The sequence below is a fragment of the Mustelus asterias genome, chromosome 12 (genome assembly GCF_964213995.1).
Source record: "Mustelus asterias chromosome 12, sMusAst1.hap1.1, whole genome shotgun sequence".
NCBI lineage: Eukaryota > Metazoa > Chordata > Chondrichthyes > Carcharhiniformes > Triakidae > Mustelus > Mustelus asterias.
In genome coordinates, this window is record NC_135812.1 from 28,287,105 (window position 1) to 28,309,571 (window position 22,467).

General features: G+C 41.8%; 2 protein-coding genes and 1 non-coding gene across 4 annotated transcripts in view; 1 reads left to right on the forward strand and 2 right to left on the reverse strand.

The window, feature by feature from the left end:
- Positions 1-190, reverse strand: LOC144502187 (U2 spliceosomal RNA). The gene has a single exon (XR_013499313.1). It is a non-coding gene; the product is annotated as a U2 spliceosomal RNA (small nuclear RNA).
- Positions 191-11,859: 11,669 nt separating this feature from the next.
- Positions 11,860-13,755, reverse strand: pigw (phosphatidylinositol glycan anchor biosynthesis, class W). The gene has a single exon (XM_078224965.1). It carries the CDS (start codon positions 13,622-13,624, stop codon positions 11,996-11,998), a length of 1,629 nt encoding a protein of 542 aa, XP_078081091.1. The 5' UTR covers positions 13,625-13,755; the 3' UTR covers positions 11,860-11,995.
- An 861-nt stretch (positions 13,756-14,616) lies between these two features.
- myo19 (myosin XIX) overlaps positions 14,617-22,467 on the forward strand; it is a 47,541-nt gene continuing 39,690 nt past the window's right edge. For both annotated transcript variants that reach the window (XR_013499097.1, XM_078224974.1), the window contains exon 1: positions 14,617-14,739. Coding sequence is in view for 1 of the 2 variants with exons in the window: in XM_078224974.1 (XP_078081100.1) it covers positions 14,659-14,739 (81 nt within the window). In the remaining variant the exon portion in view is untranslated. The remainder of the gene's footprint in view (positions 14,740-22,467) is intronic.

The window sequence follows — 22,467 nt, forward strand, 5'->3', positions numbered from 1 at the left end:
GATCCAAGCGCTGATTGGAGTAGGCATTGCACCTCCTCCAAGGCTTGATCTCATTTGCATCTTAGCCAAAAGGCCGAGATGCCGCTTTAAAAAATTGCTTCAAATGAAGCTAAAATGTAACCTAATGACTTCAACCAAGTACAGCATGTCGATACTACACTTGATCTTAGCCAAAAGGCCGAGAAGCAATTTAGAGCCACTAAGATTGATTGTGATATATGTTACAACTTTTTTTAGAAATGTTCTTTCTTGTAACCACGAGAAGGTAGCTATTTTATGTGAACAAGATTATATTGTAATTATGTTATTGTATACTGTAATTTTGATATTGTGATTGTTATTGCTGGCCTGTATTACATCATGATGCACATTTGTAATGTATGTGGTTATATCTTTAAAGTGGCGAGCAATGATATATTTCTTTACCATGTTACAATCCCTGTGGATAACTTTTTAAAAAGATATTTAAATTTCCAGTGACTGACTGAGGGAACAACACAACAAGATTTCAAGTTTTAAGATTTTTATTGTGACAAAGGAAACATAAACAACATTGACTAGCCATCTGTTAGCAGTCGACTTAAACTTTAAAGTCACCCAAGTGACTTTTAACATAACCAACAATCCCATGGTTATATTTCGCACCATCCCTTAACTGGACACTTCATTCTCCAGGAACCAGTCCAAGCTCCCAATAGCTTGCTTCCTTTTTCTTTTCCCAGCCAGGTAATTTCTAATCCCAGAATTGACTTTCATTGTGAGGTTTACACTGGAGAATCCTTCCCTGTAGCCCAAGCTAGGTAACTCTTTTTTAGTTTCTTTTAAATCCTGATAAACCAGTCTCTTCAATCTGACGTGAGCTCCCACTGCATTTTGCATGGTGACCAACAGAGTCAGCATTTTCTCTGCTTCAGGTGCAGTACTGGGGGTTGCCTCTATCTCCTGCTCTCTGTCAGATGACTGCAGACTGACTGAATTTCAGGGATATTTGAGGAAAAAAAAACAAAGGTCATCGCCATGATAACATGAAACACATGGTCCTTGTTTCCTGGTAGAAATGATAGTTAGCAATCTTCTAGACTTCCAACTCCATCCTATCAAGGAATTAAAGAGACAGTTTAAAATATAACAGCTTATAGAATCTGACATTCCTAAGACCACCTTACGAGTCTACCTACAGTCATCACAGATGCCCTTGCCATTGTCCACAGATGTCAACATCTTGCACCTCCTTCCCAGTAAGTTGACCTGGACCCTAATGTCCTCATAGCAACAAAGCCATCCCGGTGTGTTGCTGGAGGAGTTCACAGAACCCCCTTCCCACTTCATGCCTCCATTTTACCTTAAAATAATCTCAAAATATAACTTTGTATTCGTAACAGCCACCACTCTCAAAATGTTTGCTTATCTCCTCACCGATGATTTATAATTGCCCTGATACCAGTTATCATTTGATCGGTCATTCATAGTAACCACATTAATGTCGCTAGAATATTACATTATGGCAGGCATCACAGCTAATTCATGTTGCCACCTTATATCTGGTACTAGCAAATCCAGTAAGAAGTTTAACAACACCAGGTTAAAGTCCAACAGGTTTATTTGGTAGCAAAAGCCACACAAGCTTTCGGAGCCCCAAGCCCCTTCTTCAGGTGAGTGGGAATTCTGTTCACAAACAGGGCATATAAAGACACAAACTCAATTTACATGAATGATGGTTGGAATGCGAATACTTACAGCTAATCAAGTCTTTAAGATACAAACAATGTGAGTGGAGAGAGCATCAAGACAGGCGAAAGAGATGTGTATTGTCTCCAGACAGGACAGCCAGTGAAACTCTGCAGGTCCAGACAAGCTGTGGGGATTACAAATAGTGTGACATGAACCCAATATCCCGGTTCAGGCCGTCCTCATGTGTGCGGAACTTGGCTATCAGTTTCTGCTCAGCGACTCTGCGCCGTCGTGTGTTGTGAAGACCGCCTTGGAGAACGCTTACCCGAATATCAGAGGCCGAATGCCCGTGACCGCTGAAGTGCTCCCCAACAGGAAGAGAACGGTCTTGCCTGGTGATTGTCGAGCAGTGTTCATTCATCTGTTGTCGCAGCGTCTGCATGGTTTCCCCAATGTACCATGCCTTGGGACATCCTTTCCTGCAGCGTATCAGGTAGACAACGTTGGCCGAGTTGCAAGAGTATGCACTAGCAAATCCAGCAGGGTTCAGAGGATAGGGGAGGAACGCTCACCAATCTTTCATTCCCACTTGGACCAATTTTAGTTCCCCCATTGTAGCACTGCCTAAAATTAGCAAACTCAGTACAAATTGTTGGTCCGGCTTGTGACCTTTGAGATTTGTACAACTTAGCATTTGTCTGGGGAAACGAGCTGAGCCATCACAGAAGCAATGAAGCAATTGAGGACGTTGTCCAATTTATTTGGTTTTATGGTACTGTACTCGTGGAAACTGCATGCACTTTGTTAAGGCTTCTGAATGTTGTTTGAATGTTATTTGAAATGTTGATGAATATATGTTATTTACCCACTCTGTGCTCTGTGCTCCTCCTTGTCGAAAGAATTAACCAAGCATAAATTGTAGCTTTCAGCCGAGGACAGTTCTTGTGGATCTGAGGTAGTGTTGCCTTGGTTACTGACGTCACGGTTGCATGACAATGCAGTTCAGTTAGAATTTATGCAAAAGATAGTCTAGACGATTTTTACCAGAGCAAAATGCTGCATAATATCAAGGTTTATATAGCACTCTGTGTATAAACTGAGATATCTCACCAGTGGTACTGAATTCATTTCATAAATGATAAGAGTATTATAATTGGCAAGAGCTGCAGTAGAGAATCAATTGGGTAGATCCTTGTGAATGGTATTCTGTTAGCTGTATCTCTGCTACTGAAATAAATTCTCTTAATTTTCTCGCATCCCTGCTAAAGTCATTGAGTCTTCTTTGCATATGGTTCCATGGGGGCCTGTCACCCTTTCGTACTTTACCCAAGTGGCCATTGTTCACTTATGAAGCTAAACAGTATCTGTCAAATATTTATTATAACATAGCATGACATCACAGTTGAGCCCAGTTATATCTTTACCTGATGCCCACATTCCCGCAGGAATGTTGGATGACAATCAAGAGCAAGTAGCTGCATTAAAAGATGTAGGGAGCGATCCTACTAAAAATGAGCATAAAAATAGGAGAGTTTCAGTCCTGTTTTTTCAGCAAGAGAAAAAATAAAATCTTATTGTACTTAGAAGAAAAGTGAGTCAAAGTGTGATTCTCACCAGTAGGGGGAGAGGACAGAGTCTAGTCACGCAGGTAAGCCAGCTTCTGACTGCTAGAGGGCACTATTGCTCATGTGACCTGATCTCCCAGTGCACTGCCATGAGTACACAAGGCACTAGGAGATTATCACCCCCCCCCACACAAATCGCCGCCACCCCGATCATCACCCCCTCCCGCCAATCACCCACTCCCTTAGCCAATCACTGCCCTCATTCGCCACCCCCCAATCAATTGCTGCCATAGCGATCCCTGATGCAGAGTGCGCTGCCTCCCCTTCAGTCCCTGCCGCTCCCCTTAGGCTCCACTCCTTGGCACTGCCAGGGTGCCAGCTTGCGGGGAACATAAAAATTGATTGCAAAGGTTTCTATAGGTATGTGAGGAGAAAAATATTGGTGAAGACAAATGTTGATCCCTTGCAGTCAGAAACAGGAGAATTTCTAATGAGGAACAAAGAAATGGTTGACCAGCTGAATACATACTTTGGTTCTGTCTTCACAAAGGAAGACATAAATAAGATACCAGAAATGTTGGGGAACACAGGGTTTAGTAAGAGGGAGGACTTGAAGGAGGTAAGTATTAGTAGAAAAATGGTATTGAGGAAACTAATGGGATTGAAGGTCAATAAATCCCCAGGGCCTGATAATTTACATCTCAGAGCACTTAAGGAAGTGGCCCAAGAAATAGTGGATACATTGGTGGTCATCTTCCAAGACTTGATAGACTCTGGAACAGTTCCTACAGATTGGAGGGTAGCTAAAGAATATAAGAACATAAGAAATAGGAGCAGGAGTAGGCCATTTAGCCCCTCGAGCCTGCCCCGCCATTCAATAAGATCATGGCTGATCTGAAGTGGATCACTTACCCGCCTGATCCCCATAACCCCTAATTCCCTTACCGATCAGGAATCCATCTATCCGTGATTTAAACATATTCAACGAGGTAGCCTCCACCACTTCAGTGGGCAGAGAATTCCAGAGATTCACCACCCTCTGAGAGAAGAAGTTCCTCCTCAACTCTGTCCTAAACTGACCCCCCTTTATTTTGAGGCTGTGCCCTCTAGTTCTAGCTTCCTTTCTAAGTGGAAAGAATCTCTCCACCTCTACCCTATCCAGCCCCTTCATTATCTTATAGGTCTCTATAAGATCCCCCCTCAGCCTTCTAAATTCCAACGAGTACAAACCTAATCTGCTCAGTCTCTCCTCATAATCAACACCCCTCATCTCCGGTATCAACCTGGTGAACCTTCTCTGCACTCCCTCCAAGGCCAATATATCCTTCCGCAAATAAGGGGACCAATACTGCACACAGTATTCCAGCTGCGGCCTCACCAATGCCCTGTACAGATGCAGCAAGACATCTCTGCTTTTATATTCTATCCCCCTTGCGATATAGGCCATTTGCCTTCTTGATCACCTGTTGCACCTGCAGACTGGGTTTTTGGGTCTCATGCACAAGGACAGTAGCATGTTGTAATTTTTTTCCATTTAGGTAATAAAGTAATCCCATTATTTAAAAAGGGAGATGGAGAGAAAGCAGGGAATTATTGAGCAGTAAGCCAAATGTCAGTAGTGGGGAAAATTCTAGAATCCATTATCAAAGATTTTATAGCAAAGTACTTGGACAACAGTGGCAGGATTGGACAGGGTCAGCATGGATTTATGAAAGGCGAATCATTCTTGGTTGTTAAAGGCCAATCATATCTATTACAGGACATCACTGCAAAAGTTCCTCAGGATAGTGTCCCAGGCCCAACCATCTTCAACTGCTGCATCAATTACTGTCTCTCCATTATAAGGGGTTGTTCACTGATGATTGCACAGCGTTCAGTATCATTTGCAACCCCTCAGATACTGAAGCAATCCACGTATATATATATATATATATATATATATAGCAAGACCTGGACAACATATTGGCTTGGGTTGATAAATGGCAAGTAAAATTTGAGCCACACAAGTGTCAGGCGCTGAGTATCTTCATCAAGAGAGAATCTAACCATCTCCTCTTGATAGTCAATGGCAATATCCTTGCTGATTCCCCCACCATCAACATCCTAGGCGTTACCATTGACCAGAAACTGAACTGGACCAGTCACTTAACTGAACCAGCCATATAACTGTTGTGGCTGCAAGAGTAAGTCAGAGGCTAAGAATTCTGAGGCAAGTAAATCACCTCCTGACTCCCCAAAGCCTGTTCACAGTGGACAAGACACACGTCTAGAGTGTGGTAGAATACTCTCCACTTGCGTGGAAACTTAAGAAGCTTAAAACCATCCAGGACAAAGCATGCCCGCTTGATTGGCACCACAGCCACCAACATAAATATTCATTCCCTCCAACACTGATTCACAATAGCAGCAGTGTTCTATATAGAAGATGTACAGCAGCAACTCACTGAGGATCCTTCAACAGTACTTTGAAACCTCCAGGAATGTATTCACAGTTGACAAACACACAGGTTTGAAGGTACTGTCGAGGGATCCTCAGTGAGTTGCTGCTGTAGATCAACTGTGAGTGTGTTCCTGGAGGTTTCATCACATGACTTGCCCGCTATGCTCCAGACATTTGTTGGGCAATACATCCATCCTTGTGATGCATGGCCTTCCCATGCCAATCTTAAAGCAAACAGGCTCATTGCGTGTCTTTCAACTGCCAGTCAAACAGCCCCCCCCACTCCCTCCCGAATTTTCAATTTTTTTTTACCTGGTATAGAGAAATGTTCAACACATTCATTCAAAAAAGTTATCTTTTTTAAGCGGGCATGCTTTTTCTCCAGGATTTCACACTGCAATGTCATGGAGATTCATCTTAATTCCTGGAGACTCCAGGCCAACCCTGGAGGGTTGGCAACCCTAAACCCATGACCTCTCCCACCTAGGATAAGGGCTGCAGACACATGGGAACACCAACACCTGCAGGTTCCTCTCCAAGTCACACACCATCCTGACTTGGAACTATATCACCGGCCGTTCCTTCACCAATGCTGAATCAAAATCCTGGAATTCTCTCTCTAGCAGCACCACAGTAGATGGACGGCAATGGTTCAAGAAGACAGCTCACCATCACCTTCCCAAGGGCAATTACGAATGAGTGACAGATGCTGGTCTTGCCACCAACATCCCAGAAAGAAAAGAAAGCTATGTATCTATGTTTTGTGTCATCTGCAAACTTCATCCTTCTTTTGACCATTTGTCTATAATTCTTTCTTCCTTTTTATGTTAGTCAATAGTCTATTTTCACAATGTCTTTGTCCCTTATTCCTTTTTAAAATATTTTCTCTGTAATTCAGTTTTTTGTTGTATTATGAACATTAAGGCTGGGAGGCACCAGCGAGGTTTGCAATGGGCGTTATGGTGGTTGCGAGTCTCTAAAGCACTTTTTTGTGGCACAATCAGCTCTGTGCGGGATATCTCAATTTCCCTATGATTCATGGGCATGAAGAAGTATTTGCCAGGCCACTAGGATCTCCTCCATCCTCCCAGGAATGGTTACCTCCAGCGGGGTTTATGACTGCATCCCACTAATGGAAACAGATGTCCTGACCCTGCTGGTGGGGACAGAAGCTATCGAAACCCCCCTCGCAGGTCGGAGGCAAGGGGGGGGTGCCCCTTGGGCAATGCCACAATGCCCAAGGGGCAAACTGGCATGCCCACCAGGCAGTGTCAAGGGGCAGGGTGTGGTAAACCACTGTTAGCTTATTACCTGCATATGCGACATGCCTGGACACATCCCTGCCGGCCCTACCCGAGACTCCTCCCCCCCCTGGTCCAGGTATAAAGGCGACTGCTCCCCACTCCCCTGCCTCAGTCTGGACCAGTTCATCGGCATGGGTGTGCTCCAAGTCTTTTGCTAATAAAAGCCTATTTGTTCTTGCATACAACTAGTCTTTGCTCGATTGATGGTGCATCACAGGGCATACTAGGTGTGGGGCCTAATGGGGGACCAATCAATGGGTTGCGGGGCTTGGAGCATTGGGAGAAGGAAGGAGGACAATCGGGCCTTGTCATCGAGACGGAGGGTTCGTGGCTGGTCATCAGGGCTGGCCAGGTGGGGGTGGAAATAGGGGCTGGCCCAGGGAGGTCTGGTAGGCCAGCATTCGGGGGTTTGGGGGGGTGGGTGGTGTGACCTGGAAGGCTGGTGATTGGGGGTCGCAGGGCTGGCCAGCAATCGGAGTCCAGCGATCGGGAGACTTGCAATGGGGAGGGGGGCGCGGGGGGGCCCATTGTGCATATGTCAATCTCTGCACTGACTGATCAACACATGCACATTGGCTTGCTCAGCACTCTGCTGCCAGCCTCTTGGATGGGAATAGGCCTCACCGCCTACTTACCAGAATGAATCATGCTGAGGCATTCCGCATTGTTCAGAGTGTCAGAGATTCGTTCTGGGAAGGATGCCCAAAAAACAGGCAGGAAATACTCCTGTTTTCCCGCCCGTAAGGCACTTCGTTTTTTTTGGGAGAATCCTGGCCTACATTTTCATATGCCTCATTTTCTTGTTGCAGTTTAGCTTCTATCTCTTCAGTCACTTCAAGTGTGCTCAGTGTTGGTTACCTTTCCTTTCCAAACCCCACACCCCCTCCCCTCCAGAGCAATGTGCCTGTGCTATTCCCAAAGCATCTCCTCTTTGAAGGCCTCCCATTGTCAACTTAGTTTTGCCTACCAATCTTTGATACCAAACTGCCTGGGTTGAATCCCTCTTCAACTCACCAAAACTTCTTGACAAATGTTTTTTTTCATTGAGATAAATCTGGACCAGTTGAGGGAATACAGTACCTTAGTTGCATATGGAATGGTGAAACATGCTCACTGAAGCAGTTTCAAGTTGATCTTCTTGCTCTGTAGCAATGTGGAGGGGGGAGTGATTTGTTCTGAAAATAGTGAATCTCCACCTAATGCCCAAAATGTGTAATTACATCCTAACAGTAACTAGATACTTGATTGGAACATTGGTCTGGTATTTGCTTTCAGCTGTGGAGGTATTGCCATTCACCATGTTGGAAGCCATGACAGATTTTCATGTCTTGTTATTGAAGCTTTCCTTGAATCTGTCATCTTCTCCATTGTGGCATCAGTACTTGTGAAAAGGCTAAACAATAATAAGACTCTTCAACTGATCAGATTGAAAAATCCTCACTGAGGTATGCTTGGTGCAATCCAGGAAGTATAAAGCAGGAAATGCAGATTTAAATGATATAAAGAAAGCACAATAAAGACTCGGACATATTGGACACAAAAGGTGACCAAAAATGTGATTTTTAAGTACAAAAGTCTACAGACTCAATATTTTTAACATCTCCATGGAATTTGATTTAAGGATTTAAGACCAAGTCTAGTTTTCAGGTGAAGGGAAGTTGAGGCTGGGAGATAATTGGACCTGGGCTTGTAGGCACAATTCACTCTCTATTTGAAAATCATAATGCCTATTCTTCTATATGATAATATGTAATGGGAAAATGCCATTTATTGTGAAACTTATGACAATTTGGGAAAGCAAGAGGTAGAGTTAGTTGGAATATAGATGTTTCGACAGTGTAGACTGAGTGAGAGGATGTTGCAAAACTGAGACACTACACCAATTCCATTGAGAGAAAAGTATAATTAGTGTGGCAGGTTTATATAGGTGGTTTCTATTCTAAACATGCACATAGAAATAAAGAATGAAAAAGATTAACTCAAAAACATTATACCAAAATTAACATTTTACTGGCGATGGGATTGGTGATGGCATTAAGGGATGAAAACTGGTGAAGAAGAATATTTGCCCTGAATTAACTTTGTTCCTTCACGTAGAAAAATGTTTTCAGGTTTTTTTTATGCATACTATTATTAATAATAGAAATCACACCACATGCTTTGCAGATTAGAGCACTTAACTTTTGAAATTGGAGAAGTGACAGTAATAAATCCATGGCTGGGCAGTCAGGCAAATCAACCTGAAAAGAAAAAAATCATCCTCAGTGTTTATCCTGGAAATCAAACAAATAACTTAAAGTGAACAGCAATACATGTTACAAAGTATGGTTGGTAATGTTAGATGATGAACATTTAACATATGATATTCACTTTAACACAGTGGGCACATTTATTTTAAAATAAATGAACATGCCTTGATTTGTCTATTATGACTAGTAACAATTTTTAGTTGCCTGTTGTAAGGTTTCAAAGACAGAAAATATTTAAAATGTTTTGTATATTGATTAGCATTCAATAAAGGAAAATATAAGTGAATGTTTTGATGAGCCAATTCATCTGCACCCAGTTTTAAATCTTTATTTTACGAATACTGATTTCTCCATTAATCCCCTCTAAGATACTTAAGGATATAAATTATTAATTTAAATGTTGCTAACCAACAATCTAAATCAATCTGTGGGTCCCCCTGGGCCTAGAACAGTTAAAGACACAATAGTAAATCAGCTCTGCCTTGGAAAACTGTGTGTCAGACAAGATTGGGAGTGTGCTCTAAAATGTTTCAGGTTATGATATGAATAGGCATAGAGGCTGTATTTTGTATTTTCAGGTAGATCTGACCGATTGTTCTAACCTCAGGGTTGTAATCTATCAATGCCCCAATCTGGACCGTGTAAACTTTTATTGGAATACATGCAACTTGCATTTTTTTCATCGAGTTCCAAGTACCACCATGTTGATCCAAGATGGCTACTGCCAATAATATCTGTAATCAGTTATTTTGGAGTAGGCAAGAACATGTACTAAATATTTTTTACCTCCTCGTTGAGAAACATCAGAGACAATCCTTTCACATTACGATCCATTAGAAATAATGTTAAATTGGCGTCTACCTACAGGAGGCAAGATCTACTATAGTTGGCAGTGTAGTTGTAATTGAAATTTTGCAACTGTAGTACTTTTTTGATCATATAACAATTTTAGAATTCTTTTAAGTAACCTTTGCACTTCTAATCAATAAGGCATGACAGCAAGAAGCTGTTTCATCAACATTAATTTATAGGATTATTTAATTAAAGCTCATGTTTGCTGCTCAAACATATTTTAGATGCATTATCCCTCTAATACAAATAAAAAGTCAAGGAGAAATAAAGTTATATTGTGCACTTCACCAACTCTGTGGAAAAACAACCACTTTGTCAAGCAGCATGCAATGAAATTAAGCAAGAGCAACAACAGAAACTTGTGTTTGTGCAATGCCTTCAATGTGATGAAACATCCCTAGGCACTTCACAGGGATATTATAAAACAAAGCATGAAATAAAAATAAAAGGTCATCTAAATTGCTTTGGCAGGGCCTTGCTTTTAAATCAATGGTGGGCAAACTGCCGCACATCAGGGTTCTGAGAGTGGCCCCTGAGACATTTTGTTGACTGTTGCCCATGCACAAGAGTTGCCACATTCCACTAGTTTCTGTCCACATATTAACAGTATGATTAAAATGGTATGCACATAAAGCAAGAAAACCTGAAGGTGTGTGCTGATTGTACACAACATTGACTATGAGAGCCGTGCACTCCCTCTTCGTCCAATCAAAGCGTGAACATTTATTTTGTTTTTACCATTTGAAGTATTTTCGTTAACTCGTCGTGAAATCCTCAGTGTGTATTAAAAGTATTCAATCTTATTCACGGGGGTTGTGGTTAGTGAATATGTCCAATTTCAATCTTGTGGCCCACTGAGAGGAAAGAGGGCGACTCACATGGCCTACTCACCAGCCTTGGTTGCCTATCACTGCTTTAAGCAGTTTCAAGTACTGCTTTGAAATGGGTCAGTGGCAGAAAATAAGTGTGAAAATATTTGCTGATAACGGATGTCTAATTGTTTAATAATGTCCCTTTTTGACTTTTTTTCTGACATATCTTGAGATCTTCCACTTTCCTGCTGCAGTAACAGCAGTAGAACTGAAAGGAAATCCTCTCAGGAGGGACATGGGGATATCTGAAATATGACTGCAATACAGTAGAAAATACTACACAATGTAAAAGGAGTCTTCTGTACAACTGGCAAAATAACAAGCACAATATAAAAAATGGTTGAAGGCTCATATTTCTATGTGTAAGTAAAAGATGATAGACAAATGCGTACTACTGGATCGTTATTTTAATGTGGACAGTTGGTACAGCAGTTAATTTATAAAGCACATCAGTATCTTAAAATGATCACACAGCTGCATTATGAAAACCAGAAAGAGCATTAAAACCTTTTACTTCTGGAGTAGATATGATGTGTTTTTTGTTGCGAACAAAAATTCATCCATTTTAATATTTTTAAAAAACACAAAATTTTCTGTCTTCTCCATTCTTAGTCTTTATTCCATGAAAAAGTTTAAAGTCCACTTCTAACTTTTCACCAACACCACCTGGAATTAGCCTGCAAAAAAAGTTTGCAAATGTGACCTGGAACTGACTTGCCCTCTGAGCTTGGGAGTGATGCATAGTGCATATAGGAGAAAATTAGCATATAGGAGAAAAGTACACACACCTTCACATTTAACCAGAACATAGTGCCACTTCTTAGATAGTACATTTTTGATATGATCATATATTTGCTTTATTTTCTGCAAGGAATAAATAGAATGACAGACAGATAAATCCTGCACATGCAGAATTTTAAACGTTCCAAATTATGAGAGGTGTAAGGTATGAGTGTGTGTAATTATTGAAGTGCAAGAACTCAGATCCCTATACCTTCAGAATGGTTTTACTTTGATTAAAGTGAATCATGGAAATAGCAAATCACCAAAACTTTAAGGTAATATCATTGATGTGTAAAATGTAGACAACGAAACAATTGCAGAACATATAAAGCAAAAGTACAGATAAGGAAATAATTGTGTTGCTATGAATAGTATCTATCATGAGATTCACCAAACCAGTCAAGATATTAGATTGCAGGAAAAACAGCAGTTGGTTTCTGCTTACAGCCTCAATAAGACAAAAATGTATACTGGTTTTATCCACCTTTCCAGAAGGACTGCTTTTCAACAAAGTCCTATCCTTCTCATGTTGGGAAGAACCTCGTAAAATGTTCCATGAACTTGGCACATTTGAAATCCCCGAAATAACTTTGACAAATACTAAAATAAGATCAGCCAGCATATGAATCATCAGAAAAAACAAACTCTGCCCAACCGTCCATAAAACAAAACTCAGGTTGGCCATCCGGCGAGATACGGTCTCGGTGAGATTCTCAGACACAAGCAGTAGCAGCCACATTAGCAAAAAGCCCATCAAAAGGGAACCTTGTACTTTTATCCATTCTATCACCAGTGTCCTCTTCTTCATTATGAAAACGCCGGCCTGTACGCCAGCCATGTAAATAGCTAAGTACCCTAGCAATGAAAAGAGTCCTTCTCTGTTGGCATTAATGAACCCAACCCTGGTGTCTTTGCCATCACTTCCATGCAATATAAATTGCTTCAGATTTGTAGTTTCAAGAAGCAATTGATAACCGATGGCAATGCTAGCTGACAAGATCCAAGAGCTTCTAACAGGGCATAATATCAAAAGAAAAGATGATAGGATCCTAACTATAGCCAGTGTGAAAAAGAAGTTCCAATGTAAACCATATTCAGATATGTGCTCATGATAATCCACTGCTCTAACACTTAGTAGACGAGCTAATCCTAAAAAAACTAAGGGCCATACTGCTATGATCTGTTTAATCATAAAACTAAATTTGGAATGTGATGTATTTTTGTTCCTCTGCCTTGCTTCAGGAGAAACAAGGGCATTTGCAAAAACAAAAGCAGCCACTCCAAAATCCATAATTCCAGTCCCATAGGTTTCAGCTTTAGCATAGCGTCTTGGAAAAATTGGAAAGTCCACAGCTAGGATGCTGATGCCAGTCTTTATGTTAACAAAGACGCGGAACAAAGTGACAAAGGGAACGTAATTCACATCCAAGCTGGTTTCTAAAAAAGATCCGATTACTTCTTTTAAGTGTTGATGGGAATAGTGCTTTCTTTGACTGTATATCTGAAACACAGATAGCCCAAGTACAGCTGCTAGAACCAGCACCATCCAGTGAAGTATATCTGACAAAACAGTGCAGGACAGTACAAGAGATGCCACCAGCAAAATAAAATCAATCAGCAGGAGTCTTTTCCACGATGATGCGGTACTTGGTCCAACAAAATACATTAATATCAGTCCTCGGCAGTTGACACATAACGCAGACAGAATTAAACCCAATAAATTCTCAGCCAGTGTAGTACCAGTCAGGTTACTGATAAATGCTTCTTTTAAATCTTTTTGTGCCATATTAGGATTGATCATTTTTCCTGAAGACATCTGATGATATGCTGCATTTGGTAATAGATTGTTGGAAAGCAAACCAGAGTATATCATTGATTTACTAACCATACAAAGGTTATTGACTCAAAATGTTAACCTTGTCTGTCTCTTCAACGATGCTTGAGTATTTTGCTTTTCTTATGCCTAGAATTAGGTAGGGTGGTTTCTGTTGGGTCAGTAGGGGAGATAAAATGGCTCTTACAAGGGCAAACAGTTTTTTTAAAAAAAGAGTAATCCTATAACATTCTTATATCAGAAGAGAAAATGCTGGAAATTCTCAGCAGGTCTGGCAGCATCTGTTACTGCATCCGCAGTAATTTGCTTTTATCCTTGTATCAGATGCATTTTAAAGGCATCTTCGTTTTTGGCTTTAGGATCCTTGTCCAAAAGAAGTTACTCCTAAGTTTTTTTTGGCTGTTGCAGTGCTTAGAAGTGACACTGGGCAGTTCACACTGAACGAACGAAGCATCTGGCAGCCACTTGGTGAGGGATAGCAGCCGACACTGGGCAGTCACTTGGTGAGGAGCCGGAGGTGTGAAGCCAAGTTTTAGCTGGGGCTCTGGTTCACATTGTCACCCCCACAACCAGGCGCAGGTTTCATCCAGTCAGGGCCACATCTGAAATGGAAACCAATAATGTCAGCCCAACACTCCCAACATTGACACCATTAGAATGAGGATTATTGTGCTCAACTTTACCAGCGGCCTGTTTTCACTGTTGTCCCGGGGCGCTGGGCCGGGTTTCCGCTGGAGTGTCCGGCGCTCACAGGCCGAGGGAGCGACTCCTCTCACCCCACGACAGTTCCCACTCCTCCCCGTCCCGCTCTCACTCCGGGCTCCCCGCTCGCGCTGCCCGGCCACGGCGCTCGCGGTCCCGCGCATGCGCCTCCTCGCCACACTGCTCCCGGCCCCGCGCTTGCGCCTCCTCGCCACACTGCTCCCGGCCCCGCGCATGCGCTTCCTGGCCACGCCTCTCGCGGCCCCGCGCATGCGCCTCCTCGCCACCCTGCTCCCGGCCCCGCGCCCGCTGAGGTGAAAGATCAGGGGGTGGGAACGGGAACAGTTGCCGGATCTCGCGAGACCAGCTGGCGACGGAGAGCGGGAATGGCCGCTTCAAGCATCCACCCGGAGCGGCAGGACGCTGTCCCCAAGCGGAGAGCCCCCTGCCCGGCAGCCGGCACACAGGTAAGAGCGGCCCCTGCCTGCCTATCTGTCTGTCACCAACAGGGGAGCTGGAGGACTTGGAGAGAGTGGATTTGATTTGATTTATTATTGGCACATGTATTAGTATTCAGTGGAAAATATTGTTTCTTGCGCGCTACATAGACAAAGCATACCGTTCATAGAGTACATAGGGGAGAAGGAAAGGAGGAAGTGCAGAATTTAGAGTTACAGTCATAGCTAGGGTGTAGACAAATCTGTTTAATATAAGATAGGTCCATTGGGAGAGAGCAGAGGGGGCACTGGGAGTAGGAGGGGGAACCTTGGACAAGGGTTCGAAGACAAGGGATGCGATGGGCTGAGGGCAGAGTGACTCTGTGGTAAAAGGGGCACTGGGGGCAGATGGGGACAGGACTGGGGTCTGAGGGCAGAGGGAATTGGGTGAGGGGGTCTGTGCATAGAGGGGTCTGGGGGCAGACGAGGACAGGATAGGGGATTGGGGGGGTCTGTGGGTAGAGGGGCACTGGGGATGGGGGGCTCTGAAGTCAGAGGGGGTGGGGATAGATTAAGGGTAGAGAGGCAAGGAGGGTCTGTGGGTAATGGTAAAGGGGATTGGGGCTGGGAAAGGGATTGAGGGACAGGAGATGGTGGGCAGGGGGACAAGGTATGGGGTAGGGGGCAGAGGATGAGCGTAGGGGTTGGGAGATTGGGGTCCTCAGTGCTAGGGGGTTAGGGATAAGGTTGAAGGAGGTATGGGAGCAGATTTTGGGGGCTGCCTGTGAGTCAGCCTGCATATGTCACCATCTGCTAATCCTCTCTGTTCGGCCTTTACTGTACTTGGGAGTGTTAAATGAGGCAAAGTGTTTTATTTTCCTGCACAGGAATAATCATGATGTGGAGATGCCGGCGTTGGACTGGGGTGAACACAGTAAGATGTCTCACAACACCAGGTTAAAGTCCAACAGGTTTATTTGGTAGCAAATACCATAAGCTTTCGGAAGGAGCAGCGCTCCGAAAGCTTATGGTATTTGCTACCAAATAAACCTGTTGGACTTTAACCTGGTGTTGTGAGACTTCTTACAGGAATAATCATCACAGGGGCAATGTCATCTTCATTGCAGTCCCATTGCACTGTACACATTACCTTGCTTCTGAATAAATTTCTCCTGTTTGATTGTGAGACAAGCTGCAGGGTTTTTTTAAACATTTAAAATGTGCAAATGTTAAGGAAGAGGGAAAGGGTATAGAAGGATCACAAATATTGAAGTATAGAAACACTGCCAACCTTAAGCTGGCAATTTGAAATCACACACTTGATAATTGTGACTAAATTTCAATTGTACTTGATTTGCTGTAAAGTGCCGTAGGATGTCTTGAAGTTGAGAGTTGCATAAATGTAAGTCTTTCTGACAGTGAAGTGACTGGTCACTAAACTAATTTATTTTAACATGGTGACGATTACTGATTTCTGAGGAGAACAATCTGCATGATTATACATAGGGGTCTTCCTTTAACTGATTCTCAGACAAAACTGGTATATAAATATTCCGTTGCAAATTTGCTATTATAATGACACCACTTGTTAAATATTTGCTTTTCTTTTTGGTCCTGAGAAGCCTATTTGAATTTTAATAGTATTTTCCAAACTGACTTGCGCTATCCCTACACACACAGACACATGCACGCTCGCTCGCTGGAAAATCTCAGCAAGTCTGACAGCATCTGTGGAGAGAGAAAAGAGCCAATGTTTGAGTCTGGATGACCCGTCATCCCTATCCCTTATCTGCTCGGAACTATGCCTGTGTGTAACAGATCAGGAACAGAATCTAGCTTAGCTGTGATGCGTGTCACAGCTGAATGGCTTGCTAACTGTACAACATTGTACGGTATCCCCTGAGCGTGCTGGGTGATTTCTTGAAACATATTTTAGAATTACACTTTAATTTTTTTTTCTCGTGACTGGTGTTGGCTCTGCTTTGCAAACACTGGGAGCAGTAACCACACAATTCACTGATGTGTTTGAACTTGTATTGCTGGATTTTGAGTAGTTTCATGCAGCTTCTTACAATGCTGATTGAATTCAACATGGTCATACTCTCAGCTTAAAGAACTGTTTGAAATATGTTGAAAATTATACACCTATTAAATTTGGCTTTACAGTGGAAATAACAGGTCAGTGGAAAGGTTGTGTTGAAGGGCGGAATTTTACCGAAGGTAATAGTTGAGCTATTAAATTTTTGGTAGGCATGGCAATAATGCTGTATCTTTGATCTCCTCCTATGAAACAGTAAGAATGGGATTGTCTCCCTTCCCGAGTCTGTTGGAATCATCTTGCTGTGTCTGACTTTATGGAAACAGTCAAGCCCTTAACAAATTTTTGAGTCTAACTCCACCCTGTTGAAAAATGTGATGTTGTAATTAGTAGGATTATAGAAATTGTTTCAGAGTGGGCCGCGGGTGGTTCTGTTCCAAAAGTAGCAAGCTAGAAGTGACTCACAACAGCCATGATGCATTCTGTGAAGTTACTGTCCTGGCTTGTGAGCAATTCCTTGGCTGCAGTGTATTAATTTCACTTCAGCAACTTTTAATAGTTGTAACATTTAACATTTTTGTATTTGCTCTTTTGAGTATGCATTTAGGCGATTGTAAAACAAAATTATTTTCGAAAGTACACAAATGTTGTCCCCATTGGAGTTTTTAATGGATGGAATACAGCTGTGCGGTATTTGCAGAAACAGAAACCTGTGCCATACACGGATCGGTGTTCAGTGGTTCAGAAAGCAAATTTTGTGGTGACGTCAAAGTTGGGGAACTCTTCAGTGGAAAAGACCTCCAACACACCAAAACATCGGATCTTTATTTGACTTCAGTCTAATCTTAATGTCTGGCTGGAAATATGATTGGATTGTCATTTATTTACAATTAAAATTTGTTTTTAGCTATTTGTTAAAACAACCTCCTCATTTATCATTTGAAACATTGGGGGAGCTGGAATTTGACTTTTAAAAGCATTAGCCAATTTTCAAAATGCTGACAGACAAATAAAACAGCAAATAAACTCATGTAACCAAAAAACTCATTTGGGATTCTCCCAAGATGAAATCATTGCCAAAGCTAGCTCTAGCAGACGAAATTGAGAAATCCAGATATCTTTATAATAAAGCTAAATAATATGTGTTCATGAACCTTTTGATTCCATGTTTAAACACTGAGTAATCTTTCTGAATATATTAAGTTTGTAATCAATGAATTGGTGAAGTGGGTGAGCCCTTTGTTCTTTTCAAAAATAAAGGGCCAAATCTGTAAATGATGGAATGATTTATTGGCTTTGAATCATATCTTGTCTTACTTTTGAAATGTGTTCCCAGTCACAAACAACAATTAGACTGTGATGGGCACGAACTGCTACTGTTCATTGAAAATTTTATGCTTAAAGGCATCTGAGCTAATAGAATGTGGGCTAAGTGTAACAATTGCTGGTAAGAATTTTTAAAGTGATTGAGACTTACTGATTACAGCAATCACCCGGAAAGATGATATAAAATCAGTCTTGAATTGTTCTGTTTCAGAAAAGCAAAGAGCCTTTCTTCTAAAAGATAATGTATCTAAATATTCATTAGAGGTACCCTCTGGACAGCTGTGGAGCACAATCGCAACTAAGAGCACTAATTATTTAATAAAATATCCTTTGGTCCTGAGTACAATAAATGCACAAAATGTTTTTTGACAACAGTGTTTGGATTTTTAAAAATTTGATTTAATATTGTCACATGTATTAGTATACAGTGAAAAGTATTGTTTCTTGCGCGCTATTCAGACAAAACATACCGTTCATAGAGACGGAAAGGAGCGAGTGCAGAATGTAGTGTTACAGTCATAGCTAGGGTGTAGAGAAAGATCAACTTAACGCAAAGTAAGTCCATTCAAAAGTCTGACAGCAGCAAGGAGAAGCTGTTCTTGAGTCGGTTGGTACATGACCTCAGACTTTTGTATCTTTTTCCCGAAGGAAGAAGGTGGAAGAGAGAATGTCCGGGCTGCATGGAGTCCTTAATAATGCTGTCTGCTTTGCCAAGGAAGTGTAGACAGAGTCAATGGCAAACTTAGGCCAAATTAACATGGATTTGGACCACTGAAATATGGAATAAAGTTGAAAGTGTTTCAAATGTATTGAGACTATTTGGAATTTTTAAAAAATGAGCAGAAGACATGGATGTAGAGGGTTCAGTTGTACTAAGATTGAATAGATCAATAAGGCAGTGCCTGAAGTGGATAAGTATGGGATAATTAAATTGGACTTGCACTGAGGTACCAAAGCCATGCTGGAATGGATCTGTATTGAATGATGTTGGATATCATGCTGCAGGCGATGAAGATCTTCCAGCTGAAGTCCTGTAAAACACAGGAAGCTTAAGACAATTATGAAAATCTATGGGTCCAGTGTGTGTGAGAAACTTCCAGACTTCGTCCCCAAGATTGTGACCATTGTTCAGGTGTCTCTGCTGCATATCCCCTCCCTCATGCTCATCTAGTGCCCTGAACCCATGCGCTTTTTCTAGTTTCTCTTCCATATTCTCTTGTGCTGTCTCTGAGTTCAACTTGCCTACGAGACCCACTTTTTGTTCTCATGGTGCCATTCCCACAAAGCCGCAGACACAGCTTCACTTCCTGACCCCCATGCAAGCCAACATTATAAATTAATCACCCTCTTCAGGTATTATCCCTCTTCCATCTAAAACCACTGTCATACTCTTTTCATTAAAAAAACTTCACTCATCTGTCTTGGCAAACTGCTACCACATCTCCTACCTCCCCTTCATATCCAAACTCTTTGACATGGTCATCATCTCCCAGACCTGTGCCTATCTTTTCCTGCAACTCCATGTTTTAAAGTGTCTAATCAGGTTCAGCCCATTTTTGTTTGATTATGCTTCTGTTAAGTGTCAATTTCAATGTTGAAAACGCTATAAAAATTGAAATTGTTTTGCTAGTTCAATAATGGAGAGGCATCAGGACATAAGGTTGAGGGAGCACAACTTACACTTTTATAGTCTTTGATCAGCATCACAACAAACAATTCTTCAAAGAATCAACACTTCTCCGCTTATCAGGATGAGAAACGTTGCTGAGAAACAGAAGTTATTTTCATCTTTAACACTAAGCGCAACTATCTAGCACTCCTATAGCACTCTGTTCCAACAATGTGCCTGACTCATTGAATGCATTTCTTCTATTCTTGTGTGGCAAGTTCCATTTCTCTCTGCAACTTTCCTTGGATTTCTGTGTGAGATTAGCAATCATTGTTAAATTTGGAAAAGTTTTGTGCTGTGCTACTTGCATTTATACAACTGGATTGAAATTGGCTAAACTCATTTCATATCAGATATTCTATAGCTGTCAGATAGAGGGGACTTTTATGCCATCCTTTTTAGCTTGATTTGAACTTGAGGTGGAAGGCTGGTGGATGAACCACTGCGCAACAATTCCCTAACCTAACCGTTTCTCAAATAGACTCTGTGTGAGTTAGCGGCATCCTTATTGTGGGGCAGTGGGTAGCACCGTAACTAATTCTGCCCCATGTTTGTTAATCCAGTTGCCATTAGATATTTGTGTATAAGAGTAATTACTCTTCTAGGTGTATGAGGGAACGTGACTTTGGGTTCTGTTATGTTGGTGCTTTTTCTTTTACATGTGAAATAACCAAGTTTTTCAGCCTTCCATTTGTCCACGTTTCTCTTTCCGTCATGTTTAACTATTTTTGTTTTTGAGAAGAGTGGATGATGTGCACTTCACACTTCAGGAAACATTGACTCATCTGTGGCTTGGCATAAATAGGCTGTCTAGCAATATGGAGCCATTGAGAGAAGTGATGGAGAGGCCAAAATGAATATCATCAGCATATATGTCTGCAGATGATGTCAGCCTGTACTTAAAGAATGGAGTTAAGACAGGCTTTACAGAGAGCTCTGAGTTAATACTATCTGCCTGGGTCAAGTTTTCTCTATTGGAGATGTGCAATTGTAAGTGGGTGCAAGGAGTAGATCCATGGGTTGAATAATGGAAGAGAATGGTGTGGTTAATATGCTGAAATATGGAGGGTTGAGGATACAGAGAGATAAACAAGTTGTTATTTGTAAGTAGGACTTGGGTGATCTCAGTGCTGTGAGTAGACTAAAGATTACAGTGGAGGGATTGAAAGGGAGATTTTGGAGAGAAGGACACAGAGTTGGGGGTTGATGACATATCTGAGGACCTTGGATTAAAAAGGTGGTTGGAACTTGGTGTGGTAATTGTAACAGATGGATGGACCCAAAGTAGAGTTTTGCGAAGTGCTGAATCTAGATTTGAAAAGTATATTTTTTAAAGTTTATTTATGGAAAACCATTAGTTCTCTTCAAATGAACATCAAGCTGGGAATTGAACTGGGTCCCTGGTGCTGTGAGGCAGCAGTGCAAACCACTGTGCCACCGTGTATATGGATGGTGCCTGAGGAAAGAAAGGCAATGTTGACGAGATGTTATTTAGTGGGGAAGAGAACTTGAAAATGGAAGTTGGGGGTTCATGAAAGAAATTGGCTTGGAGAGTTGATGGGGTGATGGCAGAAAAAGCAAAGATGATTGTGTGATGGGAGAATCTTGTGGGATGGACAAGAGACTGTGGGAGGTCAGGAGCAATGGGGGAGGAGAGTGAAGTAGCAGCAGAAGCAGGTATTCTCAGACTTTAAAACTATTTATCGTCACTGCTGTACTGCGTCTGTACTTCGCTTTCCTCGTTTAAGATATCCCTTAAAACTTAACTCTTTGACCAAGCTTTTGATCACTTGATATACTATTTTCTTATGTGGCTCAGTATCATGTTTGTTAATGTTCCTGAGAAAAGTCTTTGGGCATTTTATGTTACAGGCATTACATAAATTGAAGTTATTGTAGGGAAATGGCAGTCAGTTTGTGCACAGCAAGCTTCCACAACCGGCGTGAAGTAAGCCATCAGCTCATTGTTTTGTAGGTATCGATTGAGGAATATTAGCCAGGATACTGCAGTAATGTCCATGCTCTTTGAACAGAATTATGGGATCATACGTTCACCTGGAAGGCCAGGCAGGACCTCTGTTTAATCGCCCAACTGAAAGGTGGCACCTCTGACAGTCGCTTGGGTGTCAGTCCAGATTTTGTGCTCAAGTCTCTGGAGTGTAGCTTGAATCCACTGGGCCAAAGCTGTCCCACTTGGGTTTAAGGAATTTGATTTTAGGAAGTGAGGGTGGGGAGAATCATCACCTTCAGCAAGTAGTTGAAAGGCCAAGAGAGAGAGAGAGGAATTAAGTTTCAAACAACTTCACTGCTTTTAATAAGACACCAGAACAGCCTTGCCCTGAGGGGTTTGCAGTGTGTGCACATTAAATACAGCCATTGTATAAATGTTTCAAATTAATTTGCAACGTCCTCCATTGATGCAGGTCAACATTTTTTTGATGTGAAAATAATTCCTGATATGCATTAGGCAGGCTGCGTTGGAAAGGATCACACTTGCTACTCGCACCTAGAGTGCTAACCTGTAAATGTGCACTTACTTTGTGCTGAAAACTCAGTTCCTTGTGTGGGTGACCACGTACTCGCTGATGTTGCATTTGGAGAGAACTAATGAATTTCCAATTTTGTTGTTTTAACTCGTTTTCCTACAATGCTTAATTTAAAACCACTATATCTCACATGAGGCAGATACAGAATTGTGGTATTTATTCAGAAGAACTGAACTAAA

Bases quoted from the DNA above. Each gene is read 5' to 3' on its own strand.
- pigw (XM_078224965.1), bottom strand. From the start codon at position 13,624: ATGGTTAGTAAATCAATGATATACTCTGGTTTGCTTTCCAACAATCTA.